General features: G+C 37.7%; 1 protein-coding gene across 1 annotated transcript in view; it reads right to left on the reverse strand.

Annotated features, from left to right (window-relative positions):
* LOC117330045 (TBC1 domain family member 4-like) overlaps window positions 1-27,682 on the reverse strand; it is a 73,942-nt gene that overhangs the window by 26,767 nt on the left and 19,493 nt on the right. Inside the window, exons 3-7 of the mRNA XM_033888265.1 lie at window positions 16,686-17,423; window positions 16,185-16,277; window positions 14,047-14,167; window positions 9,838-9,929; window positions 4,239-4,364 (exon numbers count right to left, since the gene is read on the reverse strand). Of these exons, the coding sequence (XP_033744156.1) occupies window positions 4,239-4,364; window positions 9,838-9,929; window positions 14,047-14,167; window positions 16,185-16,277; window positions 16,686-17,423 (1,170 nt within the window). The remainder of the gene's footprint in view (window positions 1-4,238; window positions 4,365-9,837; window positions 9,930-14,046; window positions 14,168-16,184; window positions 16,278-16,685; window positions 17,424-27,682) is intronic.

Below are 27,682 nucleotides of genomic sequence, written 5' to 3' on the forward strand. Positions count from 1 at the left end.
TGTATGGTAAAACAACAAGGGGATCAGACCAGGTGTTCAGGGTAAGTTTGTATGGTAAAACGACAAGGGGATCAGACCAGGTGTTCAGGGTAAGTTTGTATGGTAAAATGACAAGGGGATCAGACCAGGTGTTCAGGGTAAGTTTGTATGGTAAAATGACAAGGGGATCAGACCAGGTGTTCAGGGGAAGTGTATTATACTTCACTGACAACACTAACATACAAATCTAGGTCGTGTCTTTGTTGTTGCATTCTCAAAATGAGAACTAGGGTGGTGACAACAGAAGCACAATGCATATCATCGAACATATCTGACATCATTGAACATGTCTGACATCATTGAACATGTCTGACATCATTGAACATGTCTGACATCATTGAACATATCTGACATCATCGAACATGTGACATCATCGAACATGTCTGACATCATCGAACATGTCTCACATCACTGAACATGTCTGACATCATTGAACATGTCTGACATCATCGAACATATCTGACATCATCGAACATGTCTGACATCATCGAACATATCTGACATCATCGAACATGTCTGACATCATTGAACATGTCTGACATCATCGAACACATCTGACATCACATTGAACATGTCTGACATCACTGAACATGTCTGACATCATCGAACATGTCTGACATCACATTGAACATGTCTGACATCATCGAACATGTCTGACATCATCTCACATGTCTGACATCACATTGAACATGTCTGACATCATCGAACATGTCTGACATCATTGAACATGTCTGACATCATTGAACATGTCTGACATCATTGAACATGTCTGACATCATTAAACATGTCTGACATCATTGAACATGTCTGACATCATTGAACATATCTGACATCACTGAACATGTCTGACATCATTGAACATGTCTGACATCATTGAACATGTCTGACATCACATTGAACATGTCTGACATCATCGAACATATCTGACATCATTGAACATGTCTGACATCACTGAACATGTCTGACATCATCGAACATGTCTGACATCACATCGAACATGTCTGACATCATTGAACATGTCTGACATCACATTGAACATGTCTGAAATCATTGAACATGTCTGACATCATCGAACATGTCTGACATCATTGAACATGTCTGACATCATTGAACATGTCTGACATCATTGAACATGTCTGACATCATTGAACATATCTGACATCACTGAACATGTCTGACATCATTGAACATGTCTGACATCATTGAACATGTCTGACATCACATTGAACATGTCTGACATCATCGAACATATCTGACATCATTGAACATGTCTGACATCACTGAACATGTCTGACATCATCGAACATGTCTGACATCACATCGAACATGTCTGACATCATCGAACATATCTGACATCATCGAACATGTGTGACATCATTGAACATATCTGACATCATCGAACATATCTGACATCATCGAACATGTGTGACATCATCGAACATATCTGACATCATCGAACATATCTTACATCATCAAACATGTCTGACATCATCGAACATGTCTGACATCATCGAACATGTCTGACATCATTGAACATGTCTGACATCACATTGAACATGTCTGAAATCATTGAACATGTCTGACATCATTGAACATGTCTGACATCATTGAACATGTCTGACATCACATTGAACATGTCTGACATCATCGAACATGTCTGACATCATTGAACATGTCTGACATCATTGAACATGTCTGACATCATTGAACATGTCTGACATCATTGAACATGTCTGACATCATTGAACATGTCTGACATCACTGAACATGTCTGACATCATTGAACATGTCTGACATCATTGAACATGTCTGACATCACATTGAACATGTCTGACATCATCGAACATATCTGACATCATTGAACATGTCTGACATCACTGAACATGTCTGACATCATCGAACATGTCTGACATCACATCGAACATGTCTGACATCATCGAACATATCTGACATCATCGAACATGTGTGACATCATTGAACATATCTGACATCATCGAACATATCTGACATCATCGAACATGTGTGACATCATCGAACATGTCTGACATCATCGAACATATCTGACATCATCGAACATGTCTGACATCATTGAACATATCTGAGATCATTGAACATGTCTGACATCACTGAACATGTCTGACATCATTCTTGCACAAGGAAATAGAACATACATCTTGCTGTCTGATATACAGTAGAACTTCCCTAAACTGATCATGCACTGAACAAGGATTTTGGGATGGTTTGGAGAGGGTTTGGTTTTGGAGAAGTGATCCATTTTGACTGGTCAGGGCCAAGAGATAATATTGATCAGATGATGTTTTGTATCTTTGAAGAAGAGTAATTTTTTGGAAGTTAATGAATAAATAGAATGCAGACTTTATAAAAATTAAACTAATCAAAATAAGTTATATTACTGATTGCAAATGTATGCCATAATCATATCATTATTTTTTTTATTTTTTTTGTCACTTCACAGTGTTAACATTGGCGTTGGCCTGTATCTGACTGGTAGCTACATGTACACCCCTGTTCTTATGGAGCAGCATAAGTGGTATCTATTTCATTCCAAACAAGAATGGTTTTACAAATGAAAATAAGAACAATAACCAGTTCCAACCAATCCTATTCAGGACATCAATATTGCATTTTAAAATGAAACCTGATCTACTATTAGCTTCCTTATTGAATATGTGTATGTCTACTGCAAAAATACCCTGTTTGGGGCTTCATGCAAATTAGATGGGGAATTTCGTCTTTCTAGCTTTTTGATGGTTAACAGACCGTACCACCTCGAAGATGCATGGTTTAAGCATTATTCTTTTGATTTGTACACAATTAAATCACAATGCTGCTCTATAGATATGTAGGTGTTTTGCACCAATTTACCTACTACACACAGATGCTCCAAGACAGAGCTCACGACAACAATCGCCACAGGTGTTGATTTCACAGTCAGTTAATGTTCTAGGCCATCTTGCTGTTCGATATATGGGAGTGAAGTTGGTGTGTGACACAGTTTTCCCCCTTACCTCAGTGTTCTGGGCCATCTTGCTCTCCGATATATGGGAGTGTAATTGGTATGTGACACAGTTGTCTCCCCTTACCTCAGTTTTCTGAGCCATCTTGCTGTCTGATATATTGGAGTGTAATTGGTATGTGACACAGTTGTCTTCCCTTACCTCAGTTTTCTGGGCCATCTCGCTGTCCGATATACAGGAGTGTAATGACACAGTTGCCTCCCCTTACCTCAGTTTTCTGGGCCATCTCGCTGTCCGATATATAGGAGTGTAATGACACAGTTGTCTCCCCTTACCTCAGTTTTCTGGGCCATCTTGCTGTCCGATATATGGGAGTGTAATGACACAGTTGTCTCCCCTTACCTCAGTTTTCTGGGCCATCTTGCTGTACGATATATGGGAGTGTAATGACACAGTTGTCTCCCCTTACATCAGTTTTCTGGGCTATCTTGCTGTCCGATATATAGGAGTGTAATGACACAGTTGTCTCCCCTTACCTCAGTGTTCTGGGCCATCTTGCTGTCCGATATATGGGAGTGCAATGACACAGTTGTCTTCCCTTACCTCCGTTTTCTGGGCCATCTTGCTGTCTGACATATGGGAGTGCAATGACACAGTTGTCTCCCCTTACTTCAGTTTTCTGGGCCATCTTGCTGTACAATATATAGGAGTGTAATGACACAGTTGTCTCCCCTTACCTCAGTTTTCTGGGCCATCTTGCTGTCCGATATATGGGAGTGCAATTGACACAGTTGTCTCCCCTTACCTCAGTTTTCTGGGCCATCTTGCTGTACGATATATGGGAGTGTAATGACACAGTTGTCTCCCCTTACCTCAGTTTTCTGGGCCATCTTGCTGTACGATATATAGGAGTGTAATGACACAGTTGTCTCCCCTTACTTCAGTTTTCTGGGCCATCTTGCTGTCCGATATATGGGAGTGCAATGACACAGTTGTCTCCCCTTACCTCAGTTTTCTGGGCCATCTTGCTGTACGATATATGGGAGTGTAATGACACAGTTGTCTCCCCTTACCTCAGTTTTCTGAGCCATCTTGCTGTCTGATATATTGGAGTGTAATTGGTATGTGACACAGTTGTCTCCCCTTACCTCAGTTTTCTGGGCCATCTTGCTGTACGATATATGGGAGTGTAATGACACAGTTGTCTCCGGATCCCCTTACCTCAGTTTTCTGGGCCATCTTGCTGTCCGATATATGGGAGTGTTCCTTCTGTTTGTTCTCACATAGTTTTCTAAGACCAATCATCACTATCTCCACCATCTCATCATAGCTCTGTGGATTCTCCATCTGAAATCAACACTACAGCTGTGAAGTTATCTATGAGTTTACATTATACTGTATTTATCCCATAATAAGCCCGGGGGACACACACAAACTTTGAATCAATGGTAGACTAAGGAAGATTGAAATCAAACTTTAAGAAATTAAAACAAGAGATCCCAGAGGGATCTTGGCGCCCACCATTGAATGATCTTTATAGGTTCCATGTCAGATTGATCTTTTCTCTACTTTTCCCTTCTTCTAAGTCTTACTAATCTGTGTAAATTCAGAAACAGCCCTCTAGATCCAGTACTTTTCAAACAAGGGGAACCTATATATAAAATTAAGATTTAGCGATAATGGCTGTCTGTCGGCCATGTTGTTTTCCGATTGGTCCCAAAATGCAATACCAGGGACCAAGGGGAACCTACATATGGAATTTGAGAAAAATCCCTTCAGTACCTTCTGTACAATAGCGATAACAAACTTCAATTTTCAAAATACAAGATGGCTGCCTGTCAGCCAGGTTGTTTTCTGACTGGTCTCAAAATCCAATATGTATAACTAGACACAGAGGGCAACCTACAAATGAAATTCAGAAAGATCCTTTCAGCAATTTCTGATAAATAGCGATAACAATCTTCAATTGTCAAAATCCAAGATGGCTGCCTGTCGGCCATGTTGTTTTTCGATTGGTCTCAAAATGCAATATGCATAACTACGCACTGCGGGAAACCTACGTATGAAATTTGAGAAAGATCCCTTCAGTACTTTCTCAGAAATAGCGATAACAAACTTCAATTGTCAAAATCCAAGATGACTGCCTGTCGGCCATGTTGTTTTCCGAATAGTCTCAAAATGCAATATGCATAACTAGACACAGAGGGGAATCTACATATGAAATTTCAGAAAGATCCCTTCAGTACTTTCTGAGAAATAGCGATAACAAACTTCAATTGTCAAAATCCAAGATGGCTGCCTGTCGGCCATGTTGTTTTCCAATTGGTCTCAAAACGCAATATGCATAACTAGGCACTAAGAGGAACCTTTATATGAAATTTCAGAAAGATCCCTTCATAAGTTTCTGAGAAATAGCGATAACAAACTTCAATTGTCAAAATTCAAGATGGCCGCCTGTCGGCCATGTTGTTTTCCGATTGGTCTCAAAATGCAATATGCATAACTAGGCACCAAGGGGAATCTACATATGAAATTTGAGAAAGATCCCTTCAGTACTTTCTCAGAAATAGCGATAACAAACTTCAATTGTCAAAATCCAAGATGGCTGCCTGTCGGCCATGTTGTTTTCCGATTGGTCTCAAAATGCAATATGCATAACTAAGCACCAAGGGGAACCTACATATGAAATTTGAGAAAGATCCCTTCAGTACTTTCTCAGAAATAGCGATAACAAACTTCAATTATCAAAATCCAATATGGCTGCCTGTCGGCCATGTTGTTTTCCGATTGGTCTCAAAATGCAATATGCATAACTAGGCACCAAGGGAAGCCTACATGTGAAATTTGAGAAAGATCCCTTCAGTACTTTCTCAGGAATAGCGATAACAAACTTCAATTATCAAAATCCAAGATGGCTGCCTGTCGGCCATGTTGTTTTCCGATTGGTCTCAAAATACAATATGCATAACTAGGCACCAAGGGAAGCCTACATATGAAATTTGAGAAAGATCCCTTCAGTACTTTCTCAGAAATAGCGATAACAAACTTCAATTGCCAAAATCCAAGATGGCTGCCTGTCGGCCATGTTGTTTTCCGATTGGTCTAAAAATTCAATATGCATAACTAGGCACCAAGGGGAACCCACATATGAAATTTGGGAAAGATCCCTTCAGTACTTTCTGAGGATTAGCGATAACAAGAATTGTTTACGGACGGACGGACGGACGGACGGAGGGACGGACGGACGGAGGGACGGACGGACGGACGACGGACCACGGACGCAGGGCGATTTGAATAGCCCACCATCTGATGATGGTGGGCTAAAAAAAAAGATATCACAGGCTGAAAAAGGAATGAAATATTCATCAAAAAGGAAATCAATCAGGAAAGAAACAGAAGATCAACATCAAGGACGAAGCCTCCTGGGAACAGAAGTGATAAGATGTCATCAGGGATTTACAATGTAACACCCAATACTTTGTCACGACAAAACAAAACCTTGAATAAAATAGGTATTTTCAACATGCAAAAGCAATTAAATTATGTAGATTTTGAACAGTGATCTTTGAAATCACAGAAAACAATCATTGAAAACAATAGAAAAAATCTTTATTAACACATTAAAAACACATCTGTAGTAAAAATCAATATACCAAGAGAATCCCATTGCTTTAAAATGTCATCAGAACCAAACGATCTAAGTACAGCGATTGCGTGAGTATAATAGGACCTAGCAGCTGTGATAACACTGATGTGTCTATGACTTTACTTCCTCACAAACAACTATGGCCATTGTTGTCCACTGATGATACAATCTGTCACTTCAAAGTGTCATTTCACTAATATATAATATTCTATTTAGTAGTACATGACACTCCACCCAGTCATAATAAAAGGACACTGAGTGTGTAAAGGGTAAAAGGTTGTTGAAGAGAGTTACCAATTAAGGTTTCTGAATAAATTTTATTGGATAATTATCACTTTTGTCTGTTTTATCATCACATTTGTCTGTTTTATCATCACATTTGTCTGTTTTATCGTCTGTTTTATCATCACATTTGTCTGTTTTATAGTCTGTTTTATCATCACATTTGTCTGTTTTATCATCACATTTGTCTGTTTTAGTCTGTTTTATCATCACATTTGTCTGTTTTATCATCACATTTGTCTGTTTTATAGTCTGTTTTATCATCACATTTGTCTGTTTTATCATCACATTTGTCTGTTTTAGTCTGTTTTTATCATCACATTTGTCTGTTTTATCATCACATTTGTCTGTTTTAGTCTGTTTTATCATCACATTTGTCTGTTTTATCGTCTGTTTTATCATCACATTTGTCTGTTTTATCATCACATTTGTCTGTTTTATTATCACATTTGTCTGTTTTATCATGTTTTATCATCACATTTGTCTGTTTTATCATCACATTTGTCTGTTTTAGTCTGTTTTATCATTACATTTGTCTGTTTTATCATCACATTTATCTGTTTTATCATCACATTTGTCTGTTTTATCATCACATTTGTCTGTTTTATCATCACATTTGTCTGTTTTATAGTCTGTTTTATCATCACATTTGTCTGTTTTATCATCACATTTGTCTGTTTTATCATCACATTTGTCTGTTTTATCGTCTGTTTTATCATCACATTTGTCTGTTTTATTATCATATTTGTCTGTTTTATAGTCTGTTTTATCATCACATTTGTCTGTTTTAGTCTGTTTTATCATCACATTTGTCCGTTTTATCATCACATTTGTCTGTTTTATCATCACATTTGTCCGTTTTATCATCACATTTGTCTGTTTTATCATCACATTTGTCTGTTTTATAGTCTGTTTTATCATCACATTTGTCTGTTTTATCACATTTGTCTGTTTTATTATCACATTTGTCTGTTTTATCATCACATTTGTCTGTTTTATTATCACATTTGTCTGTTTTATCATCACATTTGTCTGTTTCATCATCACATTTGTCTATTTTATCATCACATTTGTCTGTTTTATCATCACATTTGTCTGTTTTATCATCACATTTGTCTGTTTTATTATCACATTTGTCTCGTTTATTAACAAATTTGTCTGTTTTTAGGTAACATTCTATGATTATTTAAGCTTCCAAAATGGTTATGGAAATTTAATTTTCTGACTTTAAGCAATAAAAGTTTTTCCAGCATTTCTCACAACTTGAGTTGGTCATGATATTCATGGCCACTATCAGTTTCACCTGAAGAACTCATGTGAGTTGGAGAAAAAAAAACACTAATTAGGATATTTTTGCAAACACATATTTCCCACCGAAAGACAGAGAACAGTTAAAACTGACTACTAACATGTATATTTTAACTAGTAGTGTGACCTTGAGTATGTTCGTTGAGGACCAGTGATGTAGCTATAGTATGACCTTACTGACCTTGAGTATGTTGTAGACTGTGATGTAGTTAAAGTGTGACCTTACTGACCTTGAGTATGTTGTAGACTGTGATGTAGTTATAGTGTGACCTTACTGACCTTGAGTATGTTGAAGACTGTGATGTAGTTATAGTGTGATCTTACTGACCTTGAGTATGTTTGTTGTAATCCAGTGATGTAGCTAAAGTGGGACATTACTGATCTTGAGTATGTTGTAGACCAGTGATGTAGTTATAGTGTGACCTTGCTGACCTTGAGTATGTTGTGGACCAGTGATGTAGTTATAGTGTGACCTTACTGACCTTGAGTATGTTGTAGACTGTGATGTAGTTATAGTGTGACCTTACTGATTTTGAGTATGTTCGTTGTAATCAAGTGATGTAGCTATAGTGTGACCTTACTGACTTTGAATATGTTGTGGACTAGTGATGTAGTTAAATGTTGTGGACTAGTGATGTAGTTAAAGTGTGACCTTACTGACCTTGAGTATGTTGTGGCCTAGTGATGTAGCTATAGTGTGACATTACTGACCTTGAGTATGTTGTAGACTGTGATGTAGCTATAGTGTGACCTTGCTGACCTTGAGTATGTTGTAGACCAGTGATGTAGTTAAAGTGTGACCTTACTGATTTTGAGTATGTTCGTTGTAATCCAGTGATGTAGCTATAGTGTGACCTTACTGACTTTGAATATGTTGTGGACTAGTGATGTAGCTATAGTGTGACCTTACTGACCTTGAGTATGTTGTGGCCTAGTGATGTAGCTATAGTGTGACCTTACTGACCTTGAGTATGTTGTAGACTGTGATGTAGTTATAGTGTGACCTTACTGACCTTGAGTTTGTTGTAGACTGTGATGTAGTTATAGTGTGACCTTACTGATCTTGAGTATGCTGTAGACTTCGATGTAGCTATAGTGTGACCTTGCTGACCTTGAGTATGTTGTAGACTGTGATGTAGCTATAGTGTGACCTTACTGACCTTGAGTTTGTTGTAGACTGTGATGTAGTTATAGTGTGACCTTACTGACCTTGAGTATGTTGTAGACTGTGATGTAGTTATAGTGTGACCTTGCTGACCTTGAGTATGTTGTAGACCAGTGATGTAGTTATAGTGTGACCTTACTGACCTTGAGTATGTTGTAGACTGTGATGTAGTTATAGTGTGACCTTACTGACCTTGAGTATGTTGTAGACCAGTGATGTAGTTATAGTGTGACCTTACTGACCTTGAGTATGTTGTGGACTAGTGATGTAGTTATAGTATGACCTTACTGACCTTACTGACCTTGTGTATGTTGTGGACTAGTGATGTAGCTATAGTATGACCTTACTGACCTTACTGACCTTGAGTATGTTGTGGACTAGTGATGTAGTTATAGTATGACCTTACTGACCTTACTGACCTTGAGTATGTTGTGGACTAGTGCAGTGTCCCTCTCAGGTAGGTTCTGTATTCTCCTGACCAGCAGTTCATAAGCATCCTGGGGTGATAGATCTGTGGAAAACAATCAGAAAGCTTTGTCAGCTCAGAGTGACATCAGAAAAGATTATATTTATACCAACAAAGGAATAAATAATTTAGTAATTTAGAAACTGTTTGGTACTGTTTTTATGTAAGAATAGCACATTACCTGAGCAACTTTTGAGCAGACATTGAAGTTCTCATTCACAAGAACAGTGCTTTGAATAAGAAATTAGAGTGAAATAGAAAAAGAGACAAAGTGGATGGTGTCTCAGTGAGTGATGAGTCTACCACTTGTATGGAAGTGTACATGTTTAAGTATGACATTCAGATTTCTCACCTGATTTTATTTTACCTTTTTTTTTTACCTTAACTTTTAATATCTTTCTACAGTAAAACTCCTCTTACTCGAACCCGGTTTATTTCAATACCCCTCATTTGTTGAAAGGTCCTTTGGTCCCGGCTGAGTTTGAATCTATTCTTTGTAAAATAACCCTGGATTAGTGAAACCATAATTCCTGGAATAGCCAACATTCCTAGAACAACAATTTATCCCCAACTTGTTATAATCATAGCATTAATCCTAACAGGTGCCACCTGTGTATGTATGTTGTCGAGGTTATTATATTATTAAATGTTATAAATCTATATTAATCTTCCTTTTTTATTATTATCATTACTCATCTCTATCAGCCACATGCTTGATCATAGCATAGTAAGGTATCATTTCACAATGTATCTGTCTGGTTAAATAGTATCACTCAAGATGTGACAGATCTCTACTTGACGATCCAAAACCAACCTTGGATTACTTGAATATATTTGAATACATTTACTTTAAAAATGCAGTAGTTGCGTTTCACAGCAACTAAAAAAACTTCACATATAAGTACATGTAGTTTTCCCCTCCAGATGTCCATTTCGCTGACTTTATTGGACAGTCTAGTAGTGTCCAGTTTGAACAGATTAAGATACTTGCCTAAAAATAATTTGGCCTATATGCACAATGACGATTTTATCAAAAACGAGGCAACATCATCACCAAATGTACAACCTTAGTTTGGGTGAACTTCACTGTGTATGCTGCTCTTGTCCAGGGCAAGTTTTCAGTACCTTGACTAGGAACTTTATTCTTTATCTCAAGATCAAATGTTTATTTCAATTTTTGAAGAAAAAAATTATTTTCTTCCATTACATTATTTTCCTTTATTACACACTAATTGTTACATTCCATATTTCCAGCTGTTGTACTTGTATTTATATTCCATATTTCCAGCAGGCACACTTGTTGTATTCCATATTTCCAGCTGTTTTACTTGTCACACAACATTGTATGCCATATTTCCAGCTGTCATATTAGTCACACTTGTTGTATCCCATATTTCCAGCTGTCTTACTTGTCACACTTGTTATATTCCATATTTCCAGCTGTCTTACTTGTCACACTTGTTGTATTCCATATTTCCAGCTGTCTTACTTGTCACACTTGTTATATTCCATATTTCCAGCTGTCTTACTTGTCACACTTGTTGTATCCCATATTTCCAGCTGTCTTACTTGTCACACTTGTTGTATCCCATATTTCCAGCTGTCTTACTTGTCACACTTGTTGTATTCCATATTTCCAGCTGTCTTACTTGTCACACTTGTTGTATCCCATATTACCAGCTGTCTTACTTGTCACACTTGTTGTATCCCATATTTCCAGCTGTCTTACTTGTCACACTTGTTGTATTCCATATTTCCAGCTGTCTTACTTGTCACACTTGTTATATTCCATATTTCCAGCTGTCTTACTTGTCACACTTGTTGTATCCCATATTTCCAGCTGTCTTACTTGTCACACTTGTTATATTCCATATTACCAGCTGTCTTACTTGTCACACTTGTTATATTCCATATTTCCAGCTGTCTTACTTGTCACACTTGTTGTATCCCATATTACCAGCTGTCTTACTTGTCACACTTGTTATATTCCATATTTCCAGCTGTCTTACTTGTCACACTTGTTGTATTCCATATTTCCAGCTGTCTTACTTGTCACACTTGTTATATTCCATATTTCCAGCAGTCATATTTGTCACACTTGTTATATTCCATATTTCCAGCAGTCACACTTGTCACACTTGTTATATTCCATATTTCCAGCTGTCTTACTTGTCACAGGTCTAATATGGTGGTTAGTTCTGCCACTGATTCAGCAGCCATGATGGTTACCCTTCCACGGCAGCTTGATGTCATTCAAAGCCTGCACTATTATACTGGAGACACTCCTGATAATTTCTGATTTTTTCATCACTCTTGAAAGCTGGCTGGACATGCAAGGAAGTTGTCACTCTAGCATGAACAGCCGACTTGGCTTACCAGCCAATCACAAGTAAAGTCTATAAAGACCAAGGCTGACAGTCATAATTCTTTAACATGTGATAACCGGAATTCCGCACGCTTAGCTTGAAATGTCTATAGGTCATGTAAATGATTTGGAGTCTGTCGCCAATACTCTGTACGCTATATACATGTATGGCTTCACTGAAACGTGGTTCCCTTACAAGCTAATAAATTTACCCATAAACATATGTATTGTGTTACAGCAATATCTAGAAAAAGGTCATCTCCTTTACCCTAGAATGTCAATTACAACCACGATGAACACTGCAAGTGCTTTCATTTACAAATGTAAATTTTCAATATCTAGCAATATTTTATGCATCAATGAATCAAAATTGGTTTTATGCAAATATAGATAATTACAAGATATCTTTTTTAAGACACTGAGATCAATATTGTTGTTTATACATATTGAACTGACCCTGTCAATATACTAACAATACCCTGTCAATATGGTAACAATAACCTGTCAATATGGACACAATACCCTGTCAATATGGACACAATACCCTGTCAATATGGTAACAATACCCTGTCAATATATCCTGTCAATATGGTAACAATATCCTGTCAATATGGTAACAATATCCTGTCAATACGCTAATAATACCTTGTCAGTATAGTGTAACAATTCCCTGTCAATATCCTAACAATACCTTGTCAGTATAGTGTAATCATTATCCTGTCAATATGCTAACAATATCCAATCAATATGCTAACAACACCATGTCAGTATAGTGTAACAATACCCTGTCAATATGGTAACAATACCTTGTCAGTATAGTGTAACAATACCCTGTCAATATGGTAACAATACCTTGTCAGTATAGTGTAACAATACCCTGTCAATATGCAAACAATACCCCGTCAATATGGTAACAATACCCTGTCAATATGGTAACAATACCCTGTCAATATGCTAACAATACCCTGTCAATATGCTAACAATACCCTGTCAATATGATAACAATACCCTGTCAATATGCTAACAATACACTGTCAATATGCTAACAATACCCTGTCAATATGCTAACAATACCCTGTCAATATCCTGTCAATATCCTGTCAATATACTAACAATACACTGTCAATATACTAACAATTCCCTGTCAATATACTAACGATACCCTGTCAATATACTAACAATACCCTGTCAATATGCTAACAATACACTGTCAATATACTAACAATATCCTGTCAATATGGTAACGATACCCTGTCAATATACTAACAATTCCCTGTAGGCATGACCATTGTTCATGTGAAGCATGTTGCTGATATATCAAATCAATACTGCAGAAAAAGTATAAACAACAAGGACAGCTTTCAAAAGTTTGTTATAAACATGTACACCATAAATATTTGGTACCTGGCCAAAATATTAAGGTGATTGTTCCTTGGGTGATCTCTGTGAGATTCGACTAAGCATCTAGGCTCTGACTATTATTTATATCGTGCACATTATTTCAGCTTAGCTTTGATGTAGACAATCTTTAAATTGGTAAAAGAAAAAAATCTCTGGAAAGCATGTTTGTTTTAATTCATAATGCAATAAACATGGTATATCAAACACACTGTGGCAGTGTGAATGACGTCAATCTCTCATCATGTCTCCCGATTTTTATAGTGGTTGATCATCGTTGATATAAAATGTTTCATAAAATGTATAAATAGACAATAATAGTCCCTTTGTCAGGTTATAATACAATACTCGTCAATAATTCAATGCCCTTCATCTCGTGTAGTAAACAAATTCACTTACTGTTGATTTCCTGACAGAGTCGATGCAGCTGATGAAGAGGACACATCTGACAGATTTGTTGGCGATTTTGTTCATAAGCTGACTGGAAAGCTGACCTCAGTACTGCCATAATCTCATCAACCTAAATCACAAGTAACGTATAATTCTACACAACAGCCAGAGAAAATGCTGGTTACTGTATGGTTATTTACCTCACTGAAATAACTTTAGAGAATAAAGAAAATACACTTATATATACATATCGTATCAATGATAAGATATTTAGTACTGATAATGACACTGGACAGGATGAATGAGAACGCCACATACAGTTCCTTAATGCATTAGTACGAATTGTTGACAGATGTATGAATTGTAAAGGTGACCATATATAATTGACCTTGGCTTTGGAACCACGGAAAGGTAAATTCATTTGCGATATTCTCATACAGTACATAACCTTTATATGAAGTTTGACCATGGACCTTTTAACCTTAACTTACGATCACTTAATGCTGTAAATATGAACAAATCTGTGGAGTTCTCAAGATAAGTTGTTAAATCAGAACTCAACTGACCTGAAGGGCAGATCACGGGATGGACACACGAACAATCTAGACTATTGTACGACACTAGTACTTTCTCATCAAAACAAGAATTTCTGTATGCAAAAATTCCTGATGATTCAATGAAAGTGTGGTTTGGATTAATTTGATTTGGTGTTTTTAATGTCCTATCAACAGCTATGGTCATTTAAGGATGACCTCCCCTGTGTGTGAAATGCATATATGTGGTGTATGCGTGTATTTTGGGAGGTTGCAGTATGTTTGTGTTTGTCTCCTTGTGAAAGCGTGGAACTAATGCCGACTTTACAGTGCTACCTCACTGAAGCATACTGCCGAAGACACCCAACAGGACACCCCACCTGGTCACATTTAATACTGACAGCGGGCGAACCAGTTGTCCCACTCCGATAGCAAGGCTGAGCACTAAGCAGGATCGAGTAGCAACTACTATTCTTATAGACTCTGATAAGTCCTGGCCAGGGGACAGAACCCCTAGAGCCTTTCTCACAGGGGTGAACGCTTAAAACAGTGTCAGGGCCCGGCCAGGGAGACATTAGGAAGAAGAAGTTGTTTAGAAAGAAGATACAAGATTAGATCCCAAATTTAACTGCCTCTTATGATCATGCAATGGCCCATATGGGGGCAGTGGGTACTATTGGTATGCCCTACCTACAGGGCAGTCAATAAAAGTATGCAAGCTCAATCATTAATGTTATCAAATTCATTAAGTGAAGGATTTCAGAATTGAATTTGTTGTATATATTTACTGAGTCTTTTAGGCCCTGCATTTTGTCATCATACAATGCTACTTAATTTTTACAATGTTTTTTATGTACCTGTATTGATTTTCACAAATATTCTGCTAACTAAAAATAAATTCCTTCAACAAACAGAAAATTTTCCAAGTGTCTGAATTTTCTAATTTCTTGGATTAAAATGTTACTTATATATATTGACAGATTGTTTATTCAGTCCGACCTTGAATTACATGCAGTGTGTGAGTGTTTTTGCCAGAATCTGTAACCTTTCTGAGAATCTGATATATATATATGCTATACATATACACATGTACCTTTGAATTCTTTACTTGTAATTAGATACAAGCATTCAAAGCATTATTAAAGTAATATTTCTATGATAATATATATAAAACATTTCAAATTTCAATAGATTTCCTCATCCAATATATTTTTCTTATTCTTTAATATATCACCTGTTTTTTTCCTTTTTTTCCTCATAACTGATGGAAATCATAAAAAAACTGTTGCTAGAAAAACAACTCATCATCACATCTATACAAATTGTAACAGTGGTGAAGTCATTGCCATTAGTCATTTTTGCCTGGAAATATATTTTGAGATTTGTAAGTCATAAAATGTCAAATTAGTAGGTTAACTATGGAGTAGATATTGTGGAGGAAATTAATTGCCCAACTGGCATCCAAATGTCAAAATTGAAAATGAAATTGAATTTTGAAATCTCCGAAACAAAAGTCAATTAAATCCATCAGAGGTAGATACAAAACATAAACCATTCTGGAGTAAACAACACACACACACTGTCTACTTAATGGAGTTTTTGTTTCATACTTACCACAGAACAGGAATGACATTTCAGTATATAACAGATGAAGGTGTTGCCCTTTTCTCGAGCTATAAATCCAAATACCTCTGGTCTTTCTTTGCCCTAAGAAAAAAAAACATATGCAAGGTACATATTTGTGTTTAATCTTAATCCTACTCAATTAAAGATTATTTTACTGTTGAGGGGAATGAACGCTTTTCATTCTAAAAAGTGAATGTCATGCACTAATGTCAAGCTTTCTTTCAGTTACACTGTATATAAATTCTATATAAGCATTAAAACTTTGATTAAAATCTTAGACTTTAGAATTCAAAACAAATGTTTTCATGTTACTAAACAAACAGACTAGCAAAACAATTGAAGTTCAAAGATAAGTGAAAAATAATATATTTACTTAATCCACAGATCCAGATTTTGGAGAGAGAAAAAAAGAAAAGAAAAATCCATCATAAAAAATATCAAAAATTCTAACAGGACTGGATTTGAATCTTGTTTGATCATGATGAGTACCTGTGATACTGAGGAGATATCTTTGAAGCGTCGGTCAAGGATAGTGGACTTCTTGTCCAGACTGATAAGGGAAATATCACTGGCTCCCAGACAGAATAGCATGGTTTTGTTAGGATTGTCCCTAGACGACTCACAGTGATGGGGATCACTAAAATGGACGTGGAGTTCTTTCTGACTTTGATCAAGGTCACCACTGTTACTATGGCTGAGAGGGTCCCTAGTAACCAAATCACAAATCTCTTCCCGGGAATCACCAGACCCAGACAAACCTCCTGTGGAATATGAATGTGAAAAGTGTCCAGAATTTTCTAGCACATTTTCAGAAGAGCTGATACCATCACTGCATCCAGACAAGTCATCAGCACTACTGGATGGGCTGTCTATGTGAATAGTATTGCCTCTGAGGCGCTCATTCTGAGCCCCAAGTTCATTCTCTGTGACCGATACAACTTCGTCCAGACTAGCCGGCAGACTTTTTACACTAGCACCACTTGCATGGCGTTGTCTCCGTTCATTTTGCTCCTCTTGCTTCTGTTTCCGTTCCTTTTCCTTCTCGGACAGTTTGTGACACAGTTCATCGATGTGGACGCAAGTGATCTTCTTCGTGTTGAGTTTAGCACGACCCACGTACATGACCTCGTAGAAGGCCTTGGCAGGCTCAGAGGCTTTTGTCTCCACCATATCTATTGTGATGTCACGGCGGGTAGCTTCCTGGATACTATTGAACAACTCTGGTACCTGTAACACAAAACAAAATCTCGCTTAAATACTGAAAGTTTCACATTATAAAGTGATGTAGTCCATATAAGTAAGCCAGAAACCCTCTCCGAACTATTCCAAGTCAGTACGTATACTGTTGTACTGATGTAGGTACATTGCTGTACTCTGTAGCTATAAACCAGAAGTCCGATACTGTGAGTTGTTAGCTTAACAATAACCATGTATGATCCAGACTGGACCTATAATTAACAAGTCAGGACTTAATTCATGCAGTCTCAAAAATGTGGCTTTAATGTTGGGTCTTGATCCTGCCAATAAAATCTACAGTCAGTTTTAAAAAGACTCTGGATCTGGAAAAAATAATGTTTTGTTTCCCTGATAATTTGATGAATACCCTGTAGATTAATTTAAGTGCACTCCTTTTGTGTTTGGGCAATGTGAGATTATCAGGTTGAACATGTTAATCTTGATTCTTGACAAGCTTCTCACTAAGATAAAGAATCTTACATCATTACCAATATCAGATAGTGTACACATACACTTCACATACAAATTTCATAGCCAGCAATCAAATTTACTGTAATACTTATCAGTATCATAAGTACATGTACACTGTGTATGTATATTTGTTCTTGCAGGTAATATAATTTAGTGTTATTTGTAATGTGAATCACGTGATAAAAAGTCTTACAGGAAACTAATTTTAGCATGAGGATTACCGTGTCACGCAAGATCTTGCGGGTCACATTGTCATACAGTCAATATAAATATGGCCATGAATTTGAAATGCTTGAAAACTTGGAGTTGGATTATACAATGGGTGGTCAGATCCATTTTTGTGTGATGTCAGGTATGTCTGTGTATGGTCAGGTATGTCTGTATGGTCAGGTATGTCTGTATGGTCAGGTATGTCTGTGTATGGTCAGGTATGTCTGTATGGTCAGGTATGTCTATCTATGGTCAGGTATGTGTTTTATAGATAATACAATCTATACTGGGCCTGTAAGGCCGACGTCTGTATATAGATAATACAATCTATACTGGGTCTGTAAGGGCGACGTCTGTATATAGATAATACAGTCTATACGAGGGCCTGTAAGGCCGACGTACTGATATATAGATATACAGTCCTATACTGGGCCTGTAGGCAGACGTCTTGGGGTATAATAGATAATACAATCTATACTGGGTCTGTAAGGGCAACGTCTGTATATAGATAATACAGTCTATACTGGGTTCTGTAAGGCCGACGGGTCTGTATATAGATAATACAATCTATACTGGGGTCTGTAAGGGCCGGACGTCTGTAATATAGATAATACAATCTAAATCCTGGGCCTGTAAGGCCGACGTCCTGTATATAGATACGTCTTTAAGATAATACAATCCTATCCTGGGCCTGTAAGGCCGCGTCTGTATATAGATAATACAATCTATACTGGGCCTGTAAGGGCGACGTCTGTATATAGATAATACAGTCTATACCTGGGCTGTAAGGCCGACGGTCTTATATATAATACAATCTATCCTGGGCCTGTAAGGCCGACGTCTGTATATAGATAATACAATCTATAACTGGGCTGTAAGGGCGACGTCTGTATATAGATAATACAGTCTATACTGGGTCTGTAAGGCCGACATCTGTACATAGATAATACAATCTATACTGGGCCTGTAAGGCTGACGTCTGTATATAGATAATACAATCTATACTGGGCCTGTAAGGCCGACGTCTGTATATAGATAATACAAATCTATACTGGGCCTGTAAGGCCGACGTCTGTATATAGATAATACAGTCTATACTGGCCTGTAAGGCTGACGTCTGTGTACAGTATCATCTTATGGGTGTAAGGTAGTCTGTATGGTAGATATGCTCTGTACTGATGCCGGTAAAGGCGCTCTGTCATATGTTCTCGTTATGGGCCTGTAGGCTAGTCTGTTATAGATATACAGTTATTCTGGCTGTAGGTGACGGTTGTATTGATAATCAATTATATGGGCTGTAGGAGTACGTCTGTATATAGATCAGGTTACTGGTCTTAGGCAAGTCTGTATTGTTCAGTCTATGGGCCTGTAAGGCGAGTCTGGTATTAGTAGGTACATGTCTGGGCCTGTAGGGCGAGTTGTATATGTATATGTCATACTGGTCTTGTAAGGGCGAGTGTATAGTCGTCTATTGTAGGCCGACGTGATATAGTATGTCTATGGGTGTAGAGGCGACGTCTGTTATGATTAAGTCTATACGGTCTGTAAGGCCGACGTCTGTATATGTAATCATCTATGCTGGGCTGTAGGTCATGTCTGTATATCAGAGTATTATTTATGTGGGCCTGTAAGGCAGACGTCTGTATATAGATAATACAATCTATACTGGGTCCTGTAAGGGCCGACGTCTGTATATAGATAATACAGTCTATACTGGGCCTGTAAGGCTGACGTCTGTATATAGATAATACAATCTATACTGGGCCTGTAAGGCAGACGTCTGTATATAGATAATACAATCTATACTGGGTCTGTAAGGGCAACGTCTGTATATAGATAATACAGTCTATACTGGGCCTGTAAGGGCGACGTCTGTATATAGATAATACAAGTCTATACTGGGTCTGTAAGGGCGACGTCTGTATATAGATAATACAGTCTATACTGGGCCTGTAAGGCCGACGTCTGTATATAGATAATACAGTCTATACTGGGCCTGTAAGGCCGACGTCTGTATATAGATAATACAGTCTATACTGGGCCTGTAACTGTAAGGCCGACGTCTGTATATAGATAATACAATCTATACTGGGCCTGTAAGGGCGACGTCTGTATATAGATAATACAATCTATACTGGGCCTGTAAGGCCGACGTCTGTATATAGATAATACAATCTATACTGGGCCTGTAAGGGCCGACGTCTGTATATAGATAATACAATCTATACTGGGCCTGTAAGGCCGACGTCTGTATATAGATAATACAATCTATACTGGGCCTGTAAGGGCGACGTCTGTATATAGATAATACAGTCTATACTGGGCCTGTAAGGCCGACGTCTGTATATAGATAATACAATCTATACTGGGCCTGTAAGGCCGACGTCTGTATATAGATAATACAATCTATACTGGGCCTGTAAGGCCGACGTCTGTATATAGATAATACAATCTATACTGGGCCTGTAAGGGCCGACGTCTGTATATAGATAATACAATCTATACTGGGCCTGTAAGGCCGACGTCTGTATATAGATAATACAAGTCTATACTGGGCCTGTAAGGCCGACGTCTGTATATAGATAATACAATCTATACTGGGCCTGTAAGGCCGACGTCTGTATATAGATAATACAATCTATACTGGGCCTGTAAGGCCGACGTCTGTATATAGATAATACAATCTATACTGGGCCTGTAAGGGCGACGTCTGTATATAGATAATACAATCTATACTGGGCCTGTAAGGCCGACGTCTGTATATAGATAATACAATCTATACTGGGCCTGTAAGGGCCGACGTCTGTATATAGATAATACAGTCTATACTGGGCCTGTAAGGGCGACGTCTGTATATAGATAATACAGTCTATACTGGGCCTGTAAGGGCGACGTCTGTATATAGATAATACAATCTATACTGGGTCTGTAAGGCCGACGTCTGTATATAGATAATACAATCTATACTGGGCCTGTAAGGCCGACGTCTGTATATAGATAATACAGTCTATACTGGGTCTGTAAGGGCCGACGTCTGTATATAGATAATACAATCTATACTGGGTCTGTAAGGGCGACGTCTGTATATAGATAATACAATCTATACTGGGTCTGTAAGGCCGACGTCTGTATATAGATAATACAATCTATACTGGGCCTGTAAGGGCGACGTCTGTATATAGATAATACAATCTATACTGGGCCTGTAAGGCCGACGTCTGTATATAGATAATACAATCTATACTGGGCCTGTAAGGGCGACGTCTGTATATAGATAATACAATCTATACTGGGCCTGTAAGGCCGACGTCTGTATATAGATAATACAATCTATACTGGGCCTGTAAGGCCGACGTCTGTATATAGATAATACAATCTATACTGGGTCTGTAAGGCCGACGTCTGTATATAGATAATACAATCTATACTGGGCCTGTAAGGCCGACGTCTGTATATAGATAATACAATCTATACTGGGTCTGTAAGGGCCGACGTCTGTATATAGATAATACAATCTATACTGGGCCTGTAAGGCCGACGTCTGTATATAGATAATACAATCTATACTGGGCCTGTAAGGGCGACGTCTGTATATAGATAATACAATCTATACTGGGCCTGTAAGGCCGACGTCTGTATATAGATAATACAATCTATACTGGGCCTGTAAGGGCCGACGTCTGTATATAGATAATACAATCTATACTGGGCCTGTAAGGCCGACGTCTGTATATAGATAATACAATCTATACTGGGTCTGTAAGGGCGACGTCTGTATATAGATAATACAATCTATACTGGGCCTGTAAGGCCGACGTCTGTATATAGATAATACAATCTATACTGGGCCTGTAAGGCGACGTCTGTATATAGATAATACAAGTCTATACTGGGCCTGTAAGGCCGACGTCTGTATATAGATAATACAATCTATACTGGGCCTGTAAGGCGACGTCTGTATATAGATAATACAGTCTATACTGGGCCTGTAAGGCCGACGTCTGTATATAGATAATACAGTCTATACTGGGCCTGTAAGGGCGACGTCTGTATATAGATAATACAATCTATACTGGGCCTGTAAGGCCGACGTCTGTATATAGATAATACAATCTATACTGGGCCTGTAAGGCCGACGTCTGTATATAGATAATACAGTCTATACTGGGCCTGTAAGGCCGACGTCTGTATATAGATAATACAATCTATACTGGGCCTGTAAGGCCGACGTCTGTATATAGATAATACAGTCTATACTGGGCCTGTAAGGCCGACGTCTGTATATAGATAATACAATCTATACTGGGCCTGTAAGGCCGACGTCTGTATATAGATAATACAGTCTATACTGGGCCTGTAAGGCCGACGTCTGTATATAGATAATACAATCTATACTGGGCCTGTAAGGCCGACGTCTGTATATAGATAATACAATCTATACTGGGCCTGTAAGGCCGACGTCTGTATATAGATAATACAATCTATACTGGGCCTGTAAGGCCGACGTCTGTATATAGATAATACAATCTATACTGGGCCTGTAAGGCCGACGTCTGTATATAGATAATACAGTCTATACTGGGCCTGTAAGGCCGACGTCTGTATATAGATAATACAATCTATACTGGGCCTGTAAGGCCGACGTCTGTATATAGATAATACAATCTATACTTGGCCTGTAAGGCCGACGTCTGTATAAAGATAATACAATCTATACTGGGTCTGTAAGGGCGACGTCTGTATATAGATAATACAATCTATACTGGGCCTGTAAGGCTGACGTCTGTATATAGATAATACAATCTATACTGGGCCTGTAAGGCCGACGTCTGTATATAGATAATACAGTCTATACTGGGCCTGTAAGGCGACGTCTGTATATAGATAATACAGTCTATACTGGGCCTGTAAGGGCGACGTCTGTATATAGATAATACAGTCTATACTGGGCCTGTAAGGGCGACGTCTGTATATAGATAATACAGTCTATACTGGGCCTGTAAGGCCGACGTCTGTATATAGATAATACAATCTATACTGGGTCTGTAAGGGCGACGTCTGTATATAGATAATACAATCTATACTGGGTCTGTAAGGGCGACGTCTGTATATAGATAATACAATCTATACTGGGCCTGTAAGGCCGACGTCTGTATATAGATAATACAATCTATACTGGGCCTGTAAGGCTGACGTCTGTATATAGATAATACAGTCTATACTGGGCCTGTAAGGCCGACGTCTGTATATAGATAATACAGTCTATACTGGGCCTGTAAGGCCCACGTCTGTATATAGATAATACAGTCTATACTGGGTCTGTAAGGGCCGACGTCTGTATATAGATAATACAGTCTATACTGGGCCTGTAAGGCCGAAGTCTGTATTTTCCTACTAAAGTAAATCTTTTGATGCTTTATGTCCTTTCTGACTGTAACTTTGAGTTGAGCTCCTTTAAACAGGGGTGTAATCAGGAGTTTTGTACATGTCACTTTTACAATCAGCAATCCCTTTTCGATGTCTAGGACAGTAAAACTGAAGTTTGTTTGGAAATTATCGTCATTACAGGTAATCAGTTCTGTAGTGTATCATACATGCGTCACATTATAATGTCAACATGCGGTAATTAACTTTCTAATAATGGAGCATGCTGAGAATGTTTCCATTATTTACAGGAGCTCGAGGGTACAAGGGTATTGGCAAGCTAATTAGTTCATTTTTATCAAAACAGTACATGACTCTGCTTGGTTGATATACAATTATGATTAGCTGTTTTGTATTTTGTTATGTGAATATCAAAAAAATAAACGTTTTTATAACAGCTAGGCAGTTAATTGTACAATTTAAAAAATTATCAATTAATCATAAATTGATATCTTTTTATTCTTTATCATATCAACTGTAATATACTTGGGCTGTTTTGGGATTTAATTTGCGATATATTCTTTTCGATGCATTTTTCATGCATTTTTTTTTTTTTGCTTTTTTTTTCTGATCAAGAGACACATTTCTCTTTTAATTCAATTTCTGTTGGTGCCTGTACATGTCTGCAGAACAATTATAAAATTTCCATGCAGGATAATTTACAAACTCCTTTTTGATGTCAACGGTAGGCCTACCCTTTAAATTTTAAAATGTATGTAGATCTGGGTATTGGCAGATTTGCTTGTACATTTAATATGTAGTTTACAGAAAGATGCTGGGGTCATAATCCTGTCAAAATTGATACAGCCGTTTCATCACACAGCCACTTCTGAGAAACAAGCTCGAGGTGGCTGGATGAATGAAGCTCGACTATACTTCTACAATCTGTTTCTTGTTAACAGCTATAGTTAACCAATCAAGTTGTTAGTCCTACAACTAGGTAATCAATCAAGTCCTACACCTAGTTAACCAATCAAGTTCTACAGCTATAGTTAACCAATCAAGTTATTAGTCATACAGCCAGTTAACCAATCAAGTCCTACAGCCAGTTAACCAATCAAATTATTAGTCATACAGCCAGTTAACCAATCAAGTCCTACAGCCAGTTAACCAATCAAGTTAGTCATACAGCCGGTTAACCAATTAAGTTCTACAGCTAGTTAATTAACCAATCAAATCCTACAACTAGTTAACTAATCAAATCCTACAGCTAGTTAACCAATCAATGCAAGTTATTAGTCCTATACAACCAGTTAACCAATCAAATCCTACAGCTAGTTAACCAATCAAGTCATTATATTTAGTCCTACAACTAGTTAATCATTCAAGTCCTACAGCTAGTTAACCAATCAAGTTATTAGTCCTACAGCCAGTTAACCAATCAAATCCTACAGCTAGTTAACCAATCAAGTTATTAGTCCTACAGCCAGTTAACCAATCAAATCCTACAGCTAGTTAACCAATCAAGTCATTAGTCCTATACAGCCAGTTAACCTTTCTGTCTATTAAAGGGACTATAATTGTATGTGGGGTACGTTTATGTGTACATGTGTTGAGCCAATAATGATCAAATTCATACTACTGCGGTGTTACAAATATCGTCAATCAATACTCTTCAGGAACAATACTGTTGTTAATTACAAATTATCCATGGCTATGATAACATTCTGGAACAATATTTGAACAATTATTTATTAAGTTTAATCAACACTTATCTTCAGTATCCATGGTGTACAATACTGAAACAGCAGGAGTGTTTGCATCATAACAGATTTGTTTGTGGTTTTCTGATTTGAAGCCTAAATGTGTCCCACACTGACAGGAGACCTGAAACGTTGCATAATTTTGTACCAGCTTAAATTGCCAATCAATAGCGACACCGACTGGGAGAACAGAGATGGTAATGATATGTCAATCATGATCAATACACAGCCATACTTATAGTCACATAACTACCGGACCTTTTTAACTCTAGGATGGAACAATCTTTCCAACTCACAAAACCATAATTACAGATTTTCCCAGGATTTGCAACATTTTTATGGTGATTTTTCCTGGGTTTGTGACATTTTTACAGACTTTCCTTGCATTTGTGACTTTTTGACAAATTTTCTTTGGTTTGTGACCCTTATATGGTAATTTTTCCTGGATTTGTGACCTTTTGACAGATTTTCTCTGCATTTATGACTTTCTAACAAATATTCCCTGACTTTTGTCTTCACCTTATACACAAACAATAGAATCTGTGTGTTGTAATAATATAAATCTAGAATGAATAGGTCAGAAGGGCATGTATGAATCACAAAGATGTTTAATCCTTTGGATGGGTTATTTAAATTCAGTGTATAAGGAGCTACAAGATATTAAAAGATGGCCATGGGCATAGTAACCTGACCAAGAGTTGTATCGTTATTAAAAGATCACCATGGTAACCTGATCAAGAATTGTATCGTTATTAAAAGATCACCATGGTAACCTGATCAAGAGTTGTATCGTTATTAAAAGATCACCATGGTAACCTGATAAAGAGTTGTATCGTTATTAAAAGATCACCATGGTAACCTGATAAAGAGTTGTATCGTTATTAAAAGATCACCATGGTAACCTGATAAAGAGTTGTATCATTATTGAAGATGACAATGGTAACATGATAAAGAGTTGTATCGTTATTAAAAGATCACCATGGTAACCTGATAAAGAGTTGTATCGTTATTAAAAGATCACCATGGTAACCTGATCAAGAATTGTATCGTTATTGAAGATGACAATGGTAACATGATAAAGAGTTGTATCGTTATTAAAAGATCACCATGGTAACCTGATAAAGAGTTGTATCATTATTACAAGAGGCCCAAAGGGCCTTAACGTTCACCTGAGATTTGAAATATTTCGGCCAACTAAATTGACCCTTTTTGGCCCTACCCATCAGTCCTAATGGGGTCAGTCTATGAAGAGTATTTGATTCTAACATATAGCAGATAAGATGATTTTTGAAATTTCAGTCAATTTGACCCTTTTTGGCCCTGCCCACCAGCCCCTGGGGTCAACCAGGGCCAACATGTACATAACATCAAACTGTAATCCCATGCTGATAATTTGAACCAAGTTAGAATGAATTCCAATACAAATCCAACAAATAATAGTCAAAAATGTGATTTCCCTATATAAACTATAGTAAAGTTTACCCCCTACCCAGGGGCAAACGTGAGACCCCAGGGTCATGAAATTCACAATTTTGGTAAAGCACCTTAAGACCCTTCCATCTATGAAGAGTATTATTTGATTCTACCATATCTGAGAGTTGGGAAGAAGATTTTTGAAATTTTAGTCAATTTGACCCTTTTTGGCCCCGCCCACCAGCCCCTGGGGGTCAATTAGGGCCAACATGTACATACCATCAAAGTGTCATCCCATGCTGATAATTTGAACCAAGTTAGAATGAATTCCAATACAAATCCAGCAAATAATAGTCAAAAATGTGATTTCCCTATATAAACTATAGTAAAGTTTACCCCCCTCCCCAGGGGCAAACGTGAGACCCCAGGGTCATGCAATTCACAATTTTAGTAAAGCACCACAAGACCCTTTCATCTATAAAGAGTGTTTGACTCCACCATATCTGAGAGTAGAGAAGAAGATTTTTGAAGTTTTAGTCAATTTGACCCTTTTTGGCCCCACCCCTCAGGCCCCTGGGGGGTGGGGACCATATAATTCACAATTTTGGTTGACCTTCAGCCATAGAAACTTTCTGCCAAATTTTATTGAATTTTGTTAAGTGGTTTTGGAGAAGAAGTCGAAAATGTAAAAAGTTTACGGACTCACGACGGACGACAGACGACGGACAAAAGGCGATTAGAATAGGTCACTTGAGACTTCGTCTCAGGTGACCTAAAAAGATCACCATGGTAACCTGAGCAAGAGTTGTTTCATTATTAAAAGATCACCATGGTAACCTGATCAAGAATTGTATCGTTATTAAAAGATCACCATGGTAACCTGATAAAGAGTTGTATCGTTATTAAAAGATCACCATGGTAACCTGATCAAGAGTTGTACCATTATCAAAAGATCACCACGGTAACCTGATGAAGACAAGCAAACCCAAACAGGTAAGTTAGAGGTCCAGATTCCAGCAAAACAAGCAA

Source organism: Pecten maximus, chromosome 6 (genome assembly GCF_902652985.1).
Source record: "Pecten maximus chromosome 6, xPecMax1.1, whole genome shotgun sequence".
NCBI lineage: Eukaryota > Metazoa > Mollusca > Bivalvia > Pectinida > Pectinidae > Pecten > Pecten maximus.